The 19,030-nt window shown below is 40.1% G+C and overlaps 2 protein-coding genes across 3 annotated transcripts; both read right to left on the bottom strand.

Moving 5' to 3' along the window:
• Window positions 1-391: 391 nt before the first annotated feature.
• LOC146460738 (E3 ubiquitin-protein ligase TRIM45-like) lies at window positions 392-4,796 on the bottom strand. Its single transcript, XM_085087817.1, has 2 exons — window positions 3,916-4,796; window positions 392-2,451 (listed from the first exon to the last, which is right to left on the bottom strand). The coding sequence occupies exons 1-2, from the start codon at window positions 4,147-4,149 to the stop codon at window positions 1,105-1,107; spliced, it is 1,581 nt and encodes a 526-aa protein (XP_084943943.1). The 5' UTR covers window positions 4,150-4,796; the 3' UTR covers window positions 392-1,104.
• LOC146460737 (E3 ubiquitin-protein ligase TRIM45-like) lies at window positions 392-18,295 on the bottom strand. Of its 2 annotated transcripts, XR_014857564.1 has the most exons (4): window positions 18,200-18,295; window positions 14,910-15,108; window positions 9,745-13,480; window positions 392-556 (listed from the first exon to the last, which is right to left on the bottom strand). XR_014857564.1 is itself a non-coding variant. In XM_085087816.1 (3 exons), exons 2-3 carry the CDS (start codon window positions 15,093-15,095, stop codon window positions 11,726-11,728), a joined length of 1,941 nt encoding a protein of 646 aa, XP_084943942.1. In that variant the 5' UTR covers window positions 15,096-15,108; window positions 18,200-18,295; the 3' UTR covers window positions 9,696-11,725. The 2 variants fall into 2 exon arrangements, 1 of the variants encoding a protein (XP_084943942.1); XM_085087816.1 differs by lacking the exon at window positions 392-556 and having other exon boundaries at window positions 9,696-13,480.
• Between the last annotated feature and the right edge of the window lie 735 nt (window positions 18,296-19,030).

Raw genomic sequence — 19,030 nt, 5'->3', positions numbered from 1 at the left:
CTAGCTTATGAAACTCAAATTTTCATTGACCATTTCATCGACTGAATTTGATTCCGCAAATTACTTCTTTGCAAATGATGCTAAATTTTCGGAAAAACACCATACTGTTCACGGATGGAGATAGGGAACAGGAGTGTCTGGAAAAAACATACGGTGTACCCCTCTTTCAGCTACCAGGATTTTGGTTTTTGATCCTACCGCTTTCGCTTGCCCCTTCAACAAAATGCTATTTTCTCTTATGTCCTGGATTTTGTCATAATTTTCTTTTTCTATTTTGGTCGGTGGTCCTAAAACTTCATGTAACGTTATTTACTCAATAAATCATAAATGATCTCATAAGGGCCCAGAGCATTTTTTTTTCTATTTTCAGATTCATGAGGGAGCAGAGAAGTCGCCATTCAATTTTTTATTCAATTTCATATTAAAACACACTTTGGATATCAACATTTCTCTCTAAAACAATGTCTGTTACAATAATTTCATTGATCTTGTTTTCTGTACAAATGGACGAAAGGGGCCATTAATTAAACAGTGGACAGTTAAGGAGATCACTTGCCTTTAAAAGCGTTACGGGAAATAACTCCCCCAGCCCCTTTTCCCCTCTCGCATGCAACAGAGGATAACCAATCAATGAGTCCCTGGATTTTCGACAACGATTGTAGTATCGATTCGATCACATATAGTCCCATCATTGAATGGACAATTTTAAATCCTACAAAGAATATGCGTATTCTTGCTTTCGATATCAGCTTCAATGAAACTTTCAACTAGTTTCTTTTCCTTGTTGCTACTTTTATTGGACTCCCCCAAGAATACAGCTGTTTCGACAAGGTTGTCCAAAAATAGCGTAAAAGCATACGCGACAATACCGAAGGGTTGTCTGGGCAATACCCAATAAAATTTAATAAAAGCTCAGAATCCATTTTGCCTGCCATCTCACGTCTTCGCTATATGGTCGAGGTATTATCGATTCTCAGCTTTTCAAGAAATTTATTGGGTATTTCCCAGACTACCTTTCGGCATTGTCGCATACGCGTTTACGCTTTTTTTGGATCAGCACTAAAAGCGACCAACTACAGTTTCCAGAAACCGAAAGCATATTCGCTACCTGCATTTTTTTCCACCATTTTGCCCCAAACCCTTCATCTGCTTCTTGTTAAAATTAATCCCTATTTTCGGATTTCTGTAGCACTGCATAGTACCCGGGATAGTAGCACTGCGTACTAGCACTGGATAGACTTCCCAGGTGAATGGACTTCCACGTACTTCTTGACCTTCCACCATTACCGACAATTTTACATGTCCTGTGGACTTTGCACAATAAGAAAAGGTGTAAGACCCATCGCCATTGTCAAGTACGGGAAGAGTTTCCACTTGAGGACGATTTTCTTTATCATCTCCGGTTAAAAAAATGACTCGAGCATTGACCCGATGCCCCCCAGGCTCTGCTCCTTCATCTTTGTTAGTAAGCAGCAACTCAACGGTCTGTCCAACCAAGCTGTCGTACATCACTCCGTCTTCACCCCCAACAAAGCTAACAGTGTATTTCTGAGGGTCAATGGGCTGGTATCGCAAAGTTGCCATATTCTTTATGGCCCAAATCGTCTGATGTACTTGTAACTTCAAATAGTCATCTTGGCAGGGTTTACACTGGGTCTGTGAAGAGTTCAGCTGGGCAAGCCGTTCGGTAAGTTGTTTCTTCAAAGACAAGAGCTTTACATCATCTCCGTCTGCTATTGCCTGATTGGTGAAGTCCATACCACTTCTCATCTGAGCCAAGAAAGAAGAAAGCATTTCCGATTGTTTTTCAAGCTGAATGACTCTTAATTGGCATTGTGTAGTAACTTCGTGCTTTAACTTTGCACGGTAAGACTCCAATGCCTTGGCTTGCTCGTTGAAAAAGACATCAACTTCCTTATTTACTTCGGACATTTTATTTTGGACGCGCTGTTTCATTGTTTGGACACCTTTTAAACCTTCTACCACCGCACCCTCTTTGGCTTTCGTTTTGTTGAGAGAAGATTGCACAACGTTCCTCTCTCTTTCAGCAACATCTGCTACAAAGTTGTACTTATGTTCACGATGATCAACAATGGTGCAATCTCGGCATATTGTTTCTTGGCAGGTTTCACAAAACAGTTTCAAAGTCTCACCGGTGTGTTTTGCACAAAATGATGGCTTGACGAGGGCCTTTGAACCAAGCTTCTGAACTTCTGCCAGGGATATAATCTGATGACCTTTAAACGTATTGATTCTCTTATGTACAGTGACACAAAATTCACACATGAAAACGCTGCAATCAGTGCAACGTGACACTACTGGGTCACCACTATCACAGTGTTCACAAGGCAATGGCTTCCCAGATATAGTCTTGTCTTGCATGCTGAGTAAGGTCATGAAATTATTCAGCCAGAAATTTGGTTGCAGTTTGCTGACATCTCCGTCAAGAATCTAACAAGAAAAAAGAGCAGTGTGGAAAAAAACTTCATATTGCTGAAGCTCTTAGAGTTTTTATCTTAGTGCACTTCTTTTATAAAAAGCCTTACATTTAGTTGTTACTAAATAATTTGTCCCTGATGCATGTCCCACACCTGTAAACCCTGCCGCAGGTCGTTATTGAAACTTGCTTAGGGGTTATAATATATTATATATATTCCAAAGAAGAATTGGACATAATGGTGTTGCTCCTCTATTGCGGGGATGTGTATCTTTTACTTACTCTGCAAGAATTTGTTTGTGGAGAACAACAGCGTGTAGTACAGGTTTTTGGAAAAGAAAACAATACGACAAGATTGGTGTCAGATCAAGTCAGACGCCCAAACCACTACAACATCCTGCTGCCGTCTAAAACATCAATAGCTCAATACTGAGGAATTTGTCACTCAACAGCCATATTAAGTCTCGGGAAAATAAAGAGGTTTGTTTTTGCACGGCAAGCCTCTCACTGAATTCGCGTGTGAGCGAATCTTGCCGTGCAAAAAACAAAGCGTTTTATTCTTCTGAGACTCAGCATTCCACCGCATGACAAAGGTCTGTTGTCAACTGAAGATCTGGGTGTCCAAGGCTAATTTAAATGTTTGCTCTTCCTTCCTGTTTTTTTTCGGGTTTCCTTTACTTTTGGTACATGCCCGATTTGAGAACCTAGCCCCAAATTATTTCCCAGAAGGTCTGTTGCACGTTAAAATAAAATCCAAAAATTAACCTTAAATTATACCTAGACCCCCTTTATCCCCAGCATTTCAATTTCAAGTAGAAATTTCTTGAACATGAGTTAAGAAGAAGTTAACATAATTTTCTCTACTCCCATGCTTCAAGAATATTCAGTAGGCAAATAAACATGTTAACCAAGCCTGTTTTAAAAAAAAAATACTCAACTTTCTTCTCTCAAGAGTTTAAGGGCCTAACGACTCAAAAATGTCACCAAGTATTCAGGACAGCAGCAACTCTTACGGGTAGTCATGTTCTACGTATTTTTAAAAAGCGTGGCTATAACTAGTAACTGCCTACTGAGGACCTGAGGTCGGAGGTCAATCAGTGACTAAAGTGAAGTTACTTAGGCAAGGTGGCATTGTTACCCGGTCTTCAAAACTACTGAAGAATGCCATTTTTTTCACCAGCATTCACTTTTCAATTCAGTTGTATAAGCCATTTCAATAAAAACGTTATCACCATATAATTCAATTTCAGAAACTTGATTGACCATGCTCAAGAATTGGAGGTAACAAAATCGTCCTTAGCCGTTGTTGGAAAATGAAATCAGAAAGATCTGACAACATTAATTTCTTGGTCGTGTTTTAATAAAGCAATAATTTTGCTCGCACTTGTTGGATATGGGATGATCGTAGCCAACTCGGCGCTAATCATCTCGTATTCAACGGTAGCCCGTGGAATAATTGTTCATTATGCTTAACTTACTTTTGCATCCTGCCGGCACTCAGGGCAGGTAATGACATAATCGGGTTCCTTTTTCTTCACCAGTTTTTCCAAGCATCCTTTGCAGAAGGTGTGTAGACATGGTAAAACTTTAGGTTCCTGAAATTGTTCCATGCACACAGCACATTCCAAGTGCTCATTGACCTTTTTGGGCACAACAGAGGCCATTGTGATTCTGGAATTGGAAACCAAAAATATAATTCTAAGCCTTGTCATTGATCAACAATAAAACGAGATTCAAATTTGCGGTAAGATTTACCAACAAGACATCCTTAACTATACATAGCTGTTACTAGCCGAGTTCGAGGTCCGTACTATAAGTTACCGATCCGGCGAGTTTTTTTTTTTTTTTTCGGTTGATTTATGGCCCAGGCGAGAAGCGCACAAGCCATAAATCAACGGGAAAAAACGAGGTTTTATGTGAGGTTAATTCGGCGTTGGGAAAGGAAACTAGCGGTCTGTACAGTAAAAGACGGCCCAAAAAATTGACCAATCACACCATGCAAACTAACTGAAAGATATAATAAAATTAATTACTTTAAGGCACAACTTTAAAAATTATGATTCGTTGAGGCGATAACAACACTTGCTGCATCAATGAACGGAATTGGAATTGGTGGTTTTCTATTGCCTGCTAGAATAGCATACTTTGACATTTAACCAGGAAAAAGTGAATGACAGCATTATAAATACGAAAGAAAATTAAATTTACACGTTGTATTTGTTAACAAACGTTTCGTAATGAAAAATAAAGACGTCTTGGCTTTAAGCTTGTGGCGGCGAAGTAATCAGTGTTCCCCATGTGTCATAGAACAACAACCACGTGAACTCACACCACGATTTCAATAGCGATTTCTTTTAAATGCACGGCGTATCCTTACTGTGTGTAATATTTTGCACATTTCCGCGAGCAAGAGCGGGACCACATTATCATTGCAGATATTGTTACCACCTTACTAAATCTGTGGTTCCGATAAAACTGCGTTGCGCATATGTAATATTTTAAATAAGGCACATATATGCTGCTGCCTTACCATGCGCAAACATTTTGCTTGGTTCTTGTTCATAATAGATTAAATAAAAAGAATAATCATTCTGGACGTGCGTTTTAAATTTTGATGCATTTCTTTGCCGTCCGCTGCAAAACAACAACGTAAAACTATCAAATCAGCTCAAGTCCAAGGTTTGTGGAGACCGTGAGCACACGACAGTAAATTTTTCATTCTCTTTCTTTACTTGAAGGCCATTTCTACCAATTTGATTCCTAGCGGGTAGTTGACCGTTTCCGTACAAGCTAAGCGAGTTGGAATAACCGCGAAATTGGCCCTACCGTCGTAGCTGCTTAGACGTTCCCCACTGTCAGTGCACTGTCTATCCGGAGAAAATGCCTTCATGGGTAGTACTCCTCCTAGAATTTATTCTTCCAATTCATTAACAAATGACTTACTTTACCTATTCCCTACTACTCCCAGTGGAGCTTAGGTCCATGGAAACTGCCCGCCATCTCAATTTTTGTTTTTTGCTAGCGTTTCAAGCTCCCTCCAGGTGTAGCCTGCCTTGCCCACCTCCTCCTTCGTGAGGAAAGGAAAATCGGATGTCGAACAACGCGTCCCGCTTCGTTTAGTCTGTGGCCATCTTTAACTCATAATCTTGTAAAGAGTTTTTTCTTCCATTTCCGGGTTTTGTCACCTTGAATTATTTTGTGTTTGTGCAGGCAAAATAAGGCTTTTTTTCTTCATCAATACTTGTTGGTCGCTTCTAAGTGACACCTCGCCGTTGACAGGGTTGTAAAGTTGTTATTCCGAAAGAATATATTCGTCTCAGTCTCTTAGCATAACATTTATTCTGAAACAGGAGTTGTTAGCTCCTTGCACGCATCTGTTATAGCGATGTTTCTGATTTCTACCGATATCTGACCTTGACACATAAGTTTGATTATCTCGATTTGTTTTTATTTGCCCGGTTCATGTAAAGCCCGGGTGAAATAGAGTTGCGCAGAGATATTTAATAAACATAATAATTTTTCACAAGGCGTTCCTTCGTTTGCCCCTATTGGCAAAAGTAATTGAATTAAAATATTCATTTGTTTATTAGTAAGGTGCAGGTTCATAAACGGGAATATTCTGGTAAACCAATCAGATCACAAGACTGAACAATATAGAAGCGTTTTTAAACATAATAAACGCCCGTGATGCCTTTTGGGTGAACATGGGTCTTTGAAAACGAGAAATAATTACGTATCTCTGTATTCATCTCGTCTGGCGCAGCTCAACAATTTCGTTGTTTCAACATCAACGATAAACTGAAAAATAGTCCCAAAACATCAACACTGAATACGGCACATTTGGTCCAATTACTTGACTTATCCACGGACAATTCAGCAACAAATGAATATGAAAACGTGTGACATCTATTTTAAGTGAACAAACAGTAATTCAATAACAAGCAGGTAGTGGGATGGCGAATATTTATGAGCCATTCTGTCGCCTTTACAAGCAAATTGATTTCAGACGGGTCATCTAAGTTAAAGCTCGTACATTTTGTGAATTTTAAGAATGGAAGCTACGCCGAGATCGTCTAAATTCGACACCAAGCAACAAAGGACTGCAAAGACTACGATTACGTGTGAAATCTGCTGAGCACCAGCAGATATTTGTCTTAATCAACGAGACGGCCGTACAGTCTTCACTCCCTTCAGTCAATAGAGAGGTTTAGAATCGCGTTTATGGCAAACGGCGAACGTGAGATTCCGCTTTTGTTTTCTCGAGAAAACAAGCACATAGATGAAAAGTTTGCAAAATTATTCTGGCCTTTGATGCTTATTCAAAACTACTCAGTTTTCACGCTTAGAAACCGGAAACAGCGAGCGTTCCCATGCGTGGTTATTTCTAAATGACAATTCTAAATCTCTATTTGATTCCACGCTGAACTGACCAACTTTGCGAGTACAAAGAAACCAAATTTGACCTACCTTAGCAATTTAAAAACACGTTGGAGCTTCCAAATCAAGTGCGCTAAACTTCACGAAACACCTGTCGCGACCAACAGAGCTGAACGACGTATTCGCTACGTCATTGGCGTGGAACGTGGGCTCTTGAATTTGCGGGAGACTCAACGTTTTGCATTTATACTAAAAAACAATATCTCGGTAAGTGAAAACACAAGCCTAATTTTTACGTTTCCAAAGAGAAAAAATAATTTCATAAAGATCCAAGAGGTGTACATAGTTTTTAAAACTGGTTTTCTTATGGGAAAACGAACTCGAGTTGCTCAGTTGGCCTTTCGTCACTCCCCTGGGATGCGAGTCACGAAAGGTTCGAGGTCGTTTTTTCCTCGAGAGAACAAGTTTCGAAAACTCTAGGCTCCAAGCGCCTGAGCCCACGTTCCTGGCCGCATGCCAGTGACGTAGCGGACACTACTGCTGTTTTGTGCTGATGGTCTTCCTTTTTTCTTCTAAAATCAACAAGCCCTTGCGATGCAAAAAACGACATCTCCAGTCTACAGTGAGATGCTTGTTACAAAGGGGCAGTCACAGGATAGACATATATGTAATCGGTACTTCCCTCAAATAACCAATTAAAATATGTTTCAGTGTTTCCTTTCGACCCGCTTTCACAAAAGAGAGGTCGATGAGAAATGAATCATTAAGCTTAATGGAGCTAGGGGCTAGGGCTTATTTTTAGGCAGTTTAAGCCTGAAAAAGTCTTAAGATGTTTTTAAGGTAACTTTTTTTGGTTTTTCCATAAACCAATGCTCATTTGAGACCACGAACCTGTCAAAGAGCATTATTTACTGAAATTTGGTATCAAGGTACATGTACCTGTCAAATGTTTGTTCTAGAGCTGCATAAAAGATACCACGCCAGCCAACTCTCGACATTTGGGTTAATTAGACTGTAAAGACTATAACATGTAGTTTGATTTACCGGTACTTATACCGCTCATTGAAAAAAAAAACGATTCTGATTCTGAGCCTGGAGTATGTCATTAAAGTTATCAACTGGTTAATCTCAGCGACTCAGCCGCAACGTTCCTACAAAAAAGGTTCCGTTATAAAGAGTGTAACTTCATACAGCTGTAGGTGAAAACGACTGTTCTTGGTTCCAACACGAATCTATTTGTGTCTTCTAAAATTATAGTTGATAAGAATCTTTTTCTGACAAAAGTGTAAACACGCACACTTACCTACTCGGCTTAACAGCCGTATGATCGATCGTCTAACCGAATTTCCCCGCAAACAGCTCCCACGTTGAGGTTTTTGACCAAGTTCCTTGACAAAACAACACGCGTTCCACGAAACAACCGAGTACACAACTAAGAAGAATAGTACCCAGGCTGGAGAGAGCTCAAAAAAATATATGAGTGGGGAGGGAGGGTTTTTAGTTTTTGAAATAAATAATTTTGACACAAAGCAATCCCCCCTACCCCCCAAAAAAATTGTTTGTCGGAGCGGCCAGGGTCTCGCCAGTTTCTTCTTGTTTTTGCTTTTTTGTTCTCTCTTAGTCTCTGTCAAGTTAAATGGTAAGAGAAGCAGAGACCGAATGAAGGATACAACGTAGAATTACGTTTTAAAGTGATCTATATTTATACTCTATATTTATGCTGGCCAAAAGGTAAAATGAGAATTTGCATTGGGGCATGTGCATATATTGCAAGTATTTGCGCAATAACGGAACTACGTAAAACTAAAGTGATTATAATAGAAAGAAAGAGAAAGTTAGTTGCCGAGTTTGCCAAATCACGAGTCCCGCGCGTTCTCGTGGCTTTTTATTCGAGCAATTTGGAATGGATGGGAAAGGGAAAGATGATTGAAAGCGAGGCAGCTCTGAAACAGTTCTAACGTGACCATAGTTTGGTCACGCGGTTTGAAATAAAAATCTCACGGTTGGGATAGCGATACCTTTTAGCAAGTTCTGACCTGCTTGCTGGAAAAAATTAAGACTGGCCAAACTTTGGGATCTGGTTATTCCAAAGCCGATTAACACATATCCGATATTAAAATAATGTTAGCGAAGGATTTTATTTCTCATTTCTTAGCGTTTTCGTAATGTTCGCTTTTGAGATTCTTACATCAAGGAGTTAAAAATAAATTAAAAGTTAGCACTTACTTTGGTTTAGCTTACCGCTGAGCGTTTTGAGAATAGGGCTAGGCTATGAAAGTCAAATTTCTTTGACCATGTCATCGAAAGAATTTGATTCCACAAATAACTTCTTTGCTACTGATTATGCGGGAAAACACAACACTGTGCATGGATGGGGAAGGGGGAACAGGAGTGTCTGAACAAATCACACGGTGCACCCCTCTTTCAGCTACCAGCGTTTTGGTTTTTGATCCTACTGCTTTTGCTTGCCCCTTTCCACAAATTGCTATTTTCTCTTATCTCCCGCATTTTGTCATATTTTGGTCGGTAGTCCTAACCTCCTCCATCCCCCCTCCCCCACACACCACCACCTCCACCACTACCACCCACCCTCAACCTGTTATACTCACAAAAAAAACAACCTACATAAGACAAAAAGACTGAACACCCAGTCAGACTCCATTCGTGCAAAACTATTTGTCTAACGGACAAAACTCCCATTTTATGACACCTTCTGAATGAACACTGGACAGTTACTTTTAGTTTTAATTTAATTTATTCTATTTCACACCTTTACTTTACGTATAAATTATCTTTTCTGTTGCATTCTTTACTTGAAAATGGTGCCAGGATGACACCGAAACGTCGTTCCGTTTTTTCGCTCATTTTTATAGTTAAATAGGCGAAAGGGGCCATTAATTAAAGGGTGGGCAGTTAAGGAGATCATCTACTGCACTTCTCAGCAGTCACTGAGTTTACAAAACAACTACGTCACTCTCGCAATTTTCGTGGTTATTTTGTTACACAAATCACTTCATATAATATACAAATCTAAGCTACAAACCTACTATCGTCATCAAAAGTCCTCGGAACACCTTGTCAAATGTGGATTTATCGTTCTCTTTCCACTCAAGCTAACCAGTTCACCTTTCAGAGCGTTACGGGAAATAACTCCCCCACCCCCCTTTCTCCTTTCGGAACAAAGGACAACCAATCAAGGAGTCCCTGGACTTTCGACAACGATTGTAGTTTCGATTTAATCACATATAGTCACATCATTTAGTGGACCATTTTAAGCCTACAAAGAAAATGTGTATACTTGATGTCGATATCAGCTTAAACGAAACTTTCAACTTGCTTTTTTTCCTTATTGCTACTTTTATTGAACAACCCCAGTATACAGCTGTTTCGACAAAGATTGTCCAAAAAATAAATTTCGATAAAAGCTCAGAATCCATATTGCCCGCCGTCTCAAGTCTTCGCTGTACGGTCGAGGCATTATGGATTCTGAGCTTTTATTAAAATTCATTGGCTATTTCCAAGACTACATTTCAGCATTGTCGCGAACCCTTTTTTTTTTTTTTTGGACAACTGACCTTTGTTTGAACACTGTATATAATCGGTTGGTAACTACATAATTGTTAACAGTTACATAAAAATGATATACAAACTGCGTTACTGGCTTAAAATGTTACAGTATGTATACTGCGGTAATACATATTATGTTATAATATATGCTCCCTTCAGCGTCGTCTACCTTACGTGTGCTGGCTAAAATCGATTACCGAGTTTTGAGTTGCATTTTAGGTAAGATATGGAAAAACATCAAACTGTAGAGGGTGCGGAATGGAATGGCTGTTATCCTTCCTTCCTCCATAAAGACTTGTCTTTTGTTCTTCCCAGATTTTGCTCTCTTGAACTCAATGGTTCACCGCAGACAATAGGAGCCTGTGAACAGTCTATCTCCCCTTACACCTAGAAACTACTATTCTAAAATTGCAAAAATACAGTGGTTAGGCTTAACACAAGGAGTGCACATGTTTTCCACGCATTCTCGTAACCTAACGGAAACAAATACATAATTTGGGAGACTTTGCAGTTGTATGTGAACCTGAGATGAGCTGGTGACATGTAACACAAGTGACATGTCACATGTAGCATGCGGCTTCCGCTTGGAATTTGAACTTGAAAATGTTGGCTTACAAGGCCTGGGTGTTGAAATTAGGGAAACCAGATTTCTCAGAAAAAAAATAAGAATCAACAAAATCCCTTTAACTCACGACGAAGGGTCCAAAAATCATACCAGAGGTAGACAGGTGCTCTCACTACCATCCCAGGCCCTTTAAAGAGTGAGTTAGCTACAAGCGAAAGAAATGCTTATTATCCAGTGCTCAGTCATTTTAACAAATTTCACTTTGGACGAAAATGACTTTATAAAAATGTTTTTCGTACTTAAAGTAAGTGTGATCCATCCATGTTCGTCAGTTTCTTCATTTTAGGTTTCAATTTCATTAAACATTCGTTAGGCACACAGCCTCTTTACGTTCATCAGTTTTTTTAGAATTCTTTGTTTGCTGTTGTTGTACATGTAATTTAGGTTGGTTTGTTTTTCGGCTTTTACTTACTCCATAACATTACTTTAATATCTTCGCACGTATTTCTACTACTTGGTAAACACAAAATAGTTTCGTGTTTCTTTCCAACCCGGACTAGGTAACCATATCTGTCACTTTTTGTTTTTGTTTGGTTTTGTAAATTCATTCCAAACATTTAATTTAACTGCGTGACAGCAGTTATCTTTTTGCATGGAAATGGACACTGGTGCAAGAGCTAATCAAGCTATAAGGTAAACACAGGTTTATAAAAATGAACGTAAATTCTAAAATTATCACCAGAGCCTATTTTAAGAAAAATATTATCTTAAGGTAGTATTTACTCTATTAGGACTTTAAGGCTTGGAGAGACCTCTCCAACGTATCTCCTCGCCAAATGCTGACACGAAATCAAAGGAAACAATCCATATCCTTGAACACCGTTAAAGATTTCAGTTTGTTTGCTTCGCTGATTGAAGATGATAAGTTTCTTTGTTTCAAAGTCAAGGAAAACTACAAACACATCTTTCTCTTCCACAGAACTGATAGATGGTTCTTGCCTGTCTGATCGGGAGATTTCTTGATCCTCTGTATCATAACTCCATGACCATTTTCCCGGATTTCGACTGCCACGCGGTGCGCCATAAACACCCATGGGATAACTTTGTGGGCTACTGTTGACCCCAATTTCCAGGATGCATGTCGGATCAGCACTAAAATCGAGCAACTGCAGTTTCCAGCAATATCTCCCTTCCTTGAAACCGGTGGCATATTCGCGACCTGCATCTTTTTCCACCCTTACACTCTGCCTGGCTCTGCGCCTCGCGGGTCCAATCACTTGTTTTGGATTGCTGCCTGATACACCAGGTAGCAACGGATAGACTTCCCAGGTGAAGGGACTTCCACGTACTTCTTGACCTTCCACCATCACTGACAATTTTACACGTCCTGTAGACTTTGCACAATAAGAAAAGGAGTAAGACCCATCGCCATTGTCAAGTACGGGAAGAGCTTCCACCTGAGGACGATTTTCTTGATCATCTCCGGTTACAAAAATGACTCGAGCATTGACCTGATGCCCCCCAGGCTCTGCTCCTTCATCTTTGTTAGTAAGCAGCAACCCAATGGTCTGTCCAACCAAAGTATCGTACATCACTCCTTCTTCTCCCCCAACAAAGCTAACGGTGTATTTCTGAGGGTCGATGGGCTGGTATTGCAACGTTGCCATTTTCTTTATGGCCCAAATCGTCTGATGTACTTGTAACTTCAAATAGTCATCTTGGCAGGGTTTACACTGGGTCTGTGACGCGTTCAGCTGGGCAAGCCGTTCGGTAAGTTGTTTCTTCAAGGACAAGAGTTTGACATCATCTCCGTCTGCTATTGCCTGATTGGTGAAGTCCATACCACTTCTCAACTGAGCCAAGAAAGAAGAAAGCATTTCCGATTGTTTTTCGAGCTGACTGACTCTTACTTGGCATTGTGTAGTGACTTCGTGCTTTAAGTTTGCACGGTAATACTCCAATGCCTTGGCTTGCTCGTTGAAAAAGACATCAACTTCCTTGTTTACTTCTGACATTTTACTTTGGACGCGCTGTTTCATTGTTTGGACAGCTTTTAAACCTTCTACAACTGCACCCTCTTTGGCTTTCGTTTTGTTGAGAGAAGATTGCACAACGTTCCTCTCTCGTTCAGCAACATCTGCTACAAAGTTGTACTTATGCTCACGATGATCAACAATGGTGCAATCTCGGCAAATTGTTTCTTGGCAGGTTTCACAAAACAGTTTCAAAGTCTCACCAGCGTGTTTTGCACAAAATGATGGCTTGACAAGGGCCTTTGAACCAAGCTTCTGAACTTCTGCCAGGGATATAATCTGATGACCTTTGAACGTATTGATTCTCTTGTGTGCAGTGACACAAAATTCACACATGAAAACGCTGCAGTCAGTGCAACGTGACACCACTGGGTCGCCACTGTCACAGTGTTCACAAGGCAATGGCTTCCCAGATGCAGTCTTGTCTTGCATGCTGAGTAAGGTCATGAAATTGTTTAGCCAGAAATTTGCTTGCAGTTTGCCAACATCTCCGTCAGCAATCTAACAAGAGAGAAGAGCGGCGTGGAATAAATTTCGTATCACTAAAGCTCTATGATTTGTCGACTAAGTGCACTTCCATTATAAAAAGCCTTCACATTTAGTTGTTACCAAGTTAATGTGTCCCAGATTTATGTCTCACACCTTAAAGTCCTGAAGCAGGTCGTTGTGAAACTTGCTTAGGGGATATAACCTTTCAAAGAAGAATTGGACATGAAGGTGTTCCTCTTCTATTGCAGGGATACCTATCTTTTACTTTCTCTGCGGCAACGCATTCGTTCATTCAACGTGGAGCAGAGTTTCTTGGAAAAGAGAACAATACGACAAGATTGGCGCAAAAAACAACCTTCAACTGCAAGCGTTCTAATCTTCAAATCAACTCGTACATCCTAACAATTAAAATATCCTGCTGCCGTCCAAAACATCAATAGCACAACAGGAATTTGTCACTGGGTGGCCATGTTGAGTCTCAGAAAAATAAAAAGCTTTGTTTTTGCACGGCAAGCCTCGCCCAGACGCGAATTCAGTGCGAGGCTTGCCGTGCAAAAACAAAGCTTTTATTCTTCTGACACTGAACATGGTCCCGCGTGACAAACGTCTATGGCGTCAACTGAAGGTCTGGGTGTCTAAGGCCTATTGAAATATGTGGTCTAAGTGCCACATTCTTTTACGCATCCGTGGTTTTTTCTTGTAGTTATTTTCCCTTTTGTTTCACTTGTTCATTAGTGGCTTTTGTAGGTTTCTTTTCATTTATGTCGCTTCCTGTTTATTTTCGCATGATTTATTGCTATATATATACATGTCAGTTTCTCAGCGAAACCAGTCTTTTTTGCAGTCGCGCTAAGCGCAGTTAAGCTTTGCAGTTCAAGATCCCTTTGATTTTGTCGCCCGGGGCAGTTTCTTCTTGATTCTAGTTTTTCCGTGGTGATACAGTGTGAGTAATTGTTTATCTCGTTTCTTGTTAGATGTATTTCGTTTGCGTATCTTTTATTTTATCAACCTTTCGTAACTTTTAATTTCGTTTATATTAGAGTTTCAACCTACACTCAGTATACGACTCGTAGCGTTGTTAATATCTACCGAAAGTCCTTCGGAAAGCACAGCTTTGCAGTTTAATTCTGTAAGTTTTTTTCACCAGAATTCACTTTCAATTCAGTTGTATAAGCCATTTCAATAAAAAAGTAATCCGGCATTAGATAATGCAATTTCAGAAATTTGATTGACCATGCTCAAGAATAATTAAGAGGCGATTAAATCGTCTTTAGTAGTTCTTGGAAAATGAAATCAGAAAAATCCAGCAACATTTGTAGGTTGTTTTTAATAAAACAATAGTTCCGCTCGCACTTGTTGGATATGGGATGATCATAACTCGGCGCGTATCATCTCATATCCAACGGCGGCTCGTGGAATAATCGTTAATTATGCTACTTACTTTTGCATCCTGCCGGCACTCAGGGCAGGTTAAAACATAATCAGGTCCTTTTTTCTTCACCAGTTTTTCCAAGCATCCTTTGCAGTAGGTGTGCAGACATGGCAAAACTTTTGGTTCCTGAAATGTTTCCATGCATATGGCACATTCCAAATGTTCATTGACCTTTTTCGGCACAACAGAGGCCATTGTGAGTCTGGATCTGAAAACCAAAATAGTTTTGTAAGGCTTGTCTTGACGTTAGTCTCCAACAAAATGAGTTTCAAATTTGAAGTAAAATTATCAACAAGACAACCTTAAATATACTCTAACTCATAACAATAAAACATTTCATAACATAACATAACAATAAAAACATTTCAGTGAATTTCTCAGTGCACGCTGAAGAAACACAAGCGAACGTTTGAACTGAACGAATCATTTTTGTTAAAAATATCTTGTTGCTGGGACAAATGCAGTTCTGGGGGACTAAAGGACATCGTGCAAATCGTTCTATGTATTAAAATAGTTCAAAGAACAAGTTTAATTATTGTTCACAAAATAGGTAAGAACATTTGGTACACTTCTGACAGTTTACGGTTGTTTTCTATTGTCTGATAGTCTAGCATAACGTACATTTGACGAAAGAAAAGTGACGATACAGCATCATCAACACGATGGCAAATTCAATTAATTTGCACTTACTTACAATACAGCATAAAAAAATTATAGTAATTGTTGTTCCCGTTATGTTATTAGTTTTTGGTACACAGTTTTCCCAATGATATGCTATGATGTTTGGATATAACGCTCGTAGCGAGCTTATCAGTGTTCTAATGTGTATATTCTTCAAGAAATGCGCATTGGAGCTTTCTCCTAAACGAGCATGGTGACTTCTCTTTTTTCACATAAACCTTACCAAACAACCATTCTCTTTACTCTGGAAAATGTTCAGAAAAAAGGTGTTCTTCACAAAATGTTATAAAAAAGCAAACTTTCCAAGAATCAATACCATTTACCAGTAACCAAATACCACGTTCCAGTTAAAAGCTAACAGTTACCAGCTACGAACTATTAGCAACCATCTACCAGCATTTTAGTTACCAGCTAGTAGAGCTACTACTTACTGGCTACCAGCTACCAGCGATCAGCAACCAGCTGCCAGCCGCCAGTTAAAAGCTTTCAGGTATCAGCTACCACCAACGAGTTACCAGACATCAGCGAACATGTATCAGTTACTGGATACCGGTTACCAGCTATCAGCTCTAAGCTTATAGCTTACAGTCACCAGTATTTTACACCCACCAGTCCTTCAGAAGACTTATGAGACTTAATTAGAGGTTTGCATGATGGATCCTACCAATCGGAAATCTACCTAATGTATAAATGCCAGAGAGCTCACAATCACCACACTTTACACTCACTTGTTTATTTGAATGCTGTTTTTAATAAGCTTTCTTTGAGTTTCCAACTGGCTTTGAATTTGATTCGCACGACTTTTTCCATGGCTCTCGTTGAACCTACTCACATTTATCATTTCGTTGATGGAAAATGTATTAGGTTATCGAAATTCACAGTACATAAAAAGCAGTAATCTATTCACGTTTTCCACGTCAAGTTCCTTCGTGTGAACCAGTACCGGATATAGGGAGGACCCGAGGGCCCTTACGCAAACCCATACTTTTAAGACTGAAACTGAGGCCAGTAGGGCCGAGGGGCCAAGATATTTCGTTTCATGAAGAGAAGCAAGTCGAACGTTCAAGATCAGGTCCAATCTCGTACCCACAGTCCTCAGGCTTTTTGGCCAGCGGTTAGTCGCCAGGAGAGACTCTGGGGACTTCGAATTTTATTACCGCAGGATTACTGCGGTAAAAGAATGAAAACCGTTACGGAACAGCTAATCAAAAACTTTGAATTTTTTCGAAGTCCACAGAGTCTCTCCTGGCGCCCACCCGCTGACCAAAATACGAGAGTACGAGATTGGATCAGGCGGCAGGCCCCACCTGCTTGAAGGTCTTGGATCCGCAACTGTGATCTCAACCTCGTTCTCAGGGTCTCTCCGCTTCACGTCCTGGGAGCGAGAGAGGGATGCACCCTGGGACGTGAAGAGGAGAGTCCCTGGGAACGAGGTTGCTGTGAACTACCCATTTTCATCAAGCAATGTGGTTGCAGGGCCAAGATTTAGTCACGACTTTTCCCCTCAAAATTATGCTTGGTTTCTTGGAGGGAACTGTGCATAGGATAAGTCGCTGTGAGCAAATGAAAATAAACCAGTCGGTGATCCCAAATTTCCCGGTACAATTTCGCGGTAAACACTGTCCTGAAGTGAATGCGTGACTTCGGGTTTTGTTATGCAATCTACCTCAAGTCAAAATGAAATTGGATCGTCTTTGACTTTTTCTAGTTGCCCTGGAGACTAAATCTTGTTTTTGTCAGCGTAAAAGATCTTGATCGAAAAGTTGCCTTTCTTTGATCCTATATCAGCAATATACGATTCTGGATAAACTTCATCGGAATTGCAAATGTCAAAGACATTGTGCAATTATAGATAAACAATGTTCGATTTTATTCATCGGACAATGTTTTGCGTTTGATTTTGTGTAGTACCGCTCCTTTTACGTCCCTAGGTTTCCACGAATTTCCTTTTTAAAAATATTATAAAACCACCAATGAATGCCAAAAGAATTTTCTTTTTCGCTCCTTATGCTAAAGAGTTTGGGTTAAAACACCCACAATTTTAATATCTCGGTTGACACGCTTCATAAATTCCGCTGTATGAACATCAGGTTAAAGTTTGAACATAAAGCTGCAGTGGACATCTGGCCCAAAACATTACCAACGCTTAGGATACGCAACGCTTGTGTAGCCCAATTTACCGTAGTAATGTGAAGACAAATGTTTATGAGTCTTTACATTAGAATTCTCGAGAATTCATTCTAGCCTGAGTAGCTGGCGGGATGCTGAGCGAAGGAGAAGTTAGCCGGGCGAACGGAGCAGCGAAGCCGTGGCCAAAACTACCAGCTACGGATCTCCATCAAATACATTGCAGTTGATTTGTACCTCACTAATTTAAAACTAGTACATGTAGAGAAGGCAAAGAATGAAAGATACGCCGCTATTGTCTAAATTCTACGCCAAGCAGTTAAGGTTACTGTAAAATCCAATACTTGAGCAATTCTAAAACCCGGAATACAAAAAACACTTCTGTCGATTTACAATAGCATTTCGCTTTACAGTCATTGTCTGCGATGCTATTTGATTCCATGCTGTACTGATCAACTTTCCAAGTACATAGCGGTAAGAAAGGGACCTACCTTAACACTGTAAGAACACGCTGGAGCCGCCAGAGTTCGCGGAAGAGTGAAATCGAAACCTTTCCGGGAATTGCATGAGCCCGCAGTTCCTTGGTAGTTCCTTGGTAACTCATGCGTCTTGGCCTTTGGTGGGAGAGTTTGTCATTAATTGCGTTTGAAGTAGAAAGAACACACTCCTTATACAGATTGTAGTCGAGATTGTGAATGAATGGAACTTGGGACGCGTACCTGGCATCCCCTGCGGATCTTGTAATGGCGGATAACATCATCACCGGGAACTTGGCAAAGGAATTGACATATTAATTTATTCGTTTAACCTGGATTAAACCCTCCTCTCCCCTAGAAGGAATATTTTTGTCTAAATGTCTTCAGCAAAGACTGGACAACCAGAATCTATTGTCTGTAGATTTGTTTCCAAGCGAATCATTATTCCTTATAATTTTGCAGTCCCAAAATTCTCAAAGGGCAAAGTCAAAAAAGGGGATTGGAAAAAAGTAACGGGAGGAGGTAGATTTACACCACCCCAACCTTCCCCTCCCCACCCCATCCGCTCCACTCTCGTCTCTCGGAAACGTATCAAATCTACCTATTTAGGTGTCCGATAACGGTCCATTTACGGTTAAATAATGACTATTTTATAGAATGACGTCATTATGACGTCAGTATAATATTTTGATGTATTGTCATTCGTGGTCACTCGTGGCCATTCATGGTCACTCGTGTGTACTTTTAGACACGATCTCCTTCAACTGTGACTGCACGCAAGCTGAGACAACCAATGTATCGCCTTGTGTCACTTGAAGATTTCAGGCAAGTGTGGTGTTCAAACAA

Source organism: Pavona decussata, unplaced genomic scaffold, assembly GCF_977016875.1.
Source record: "Pavona decussata unplaced genomic scaffold, jaPavDecu1.1 SCAFFOLD_207, whole genome shotgun sequence".
Lineage (NCBI taxonomy): Eukaryota > Metazoa > Cnidaria > Anthozoa > Scleractinia > Agariciidae > Pavona > Pavona decussata.
This window is presented reverse-complemented; position numbering and strand designations above follow the sequence as displayed.

Bases quoted from the DNA above. Each gene is read 5' to 3' on its own strand.
- LOC146460738 (XM_085087817.1), bottom strand. From the start codon at position 4,149: ATGACAAGGCTTAGAATTATATTTTTGGTTTCCAATTCCAGAATCACA. The intron at 2,452-3,915 runs GTAAGTTAAGCA...TTTTCTTGTTAG, and splicing joins AGTGCCGGCAGGATGCAAAA to ATTCTTGACGGAGATGTCAG.
- LOC146460737 (XM_085087816.1), bottom strand. From the start codon at position 15,095: ATGGCCTCTGTTGTGCCGAAAAAGGTCAATGAACATTTGGAATGTGCC. The intron at 13,481-14,909 runs GTAAGTAGCATA...CTCTCTTGTTAG, and splicing joins AGTGCCGGCAGGATGCAAAA to ATTGCTGACGGAGATGTTGG.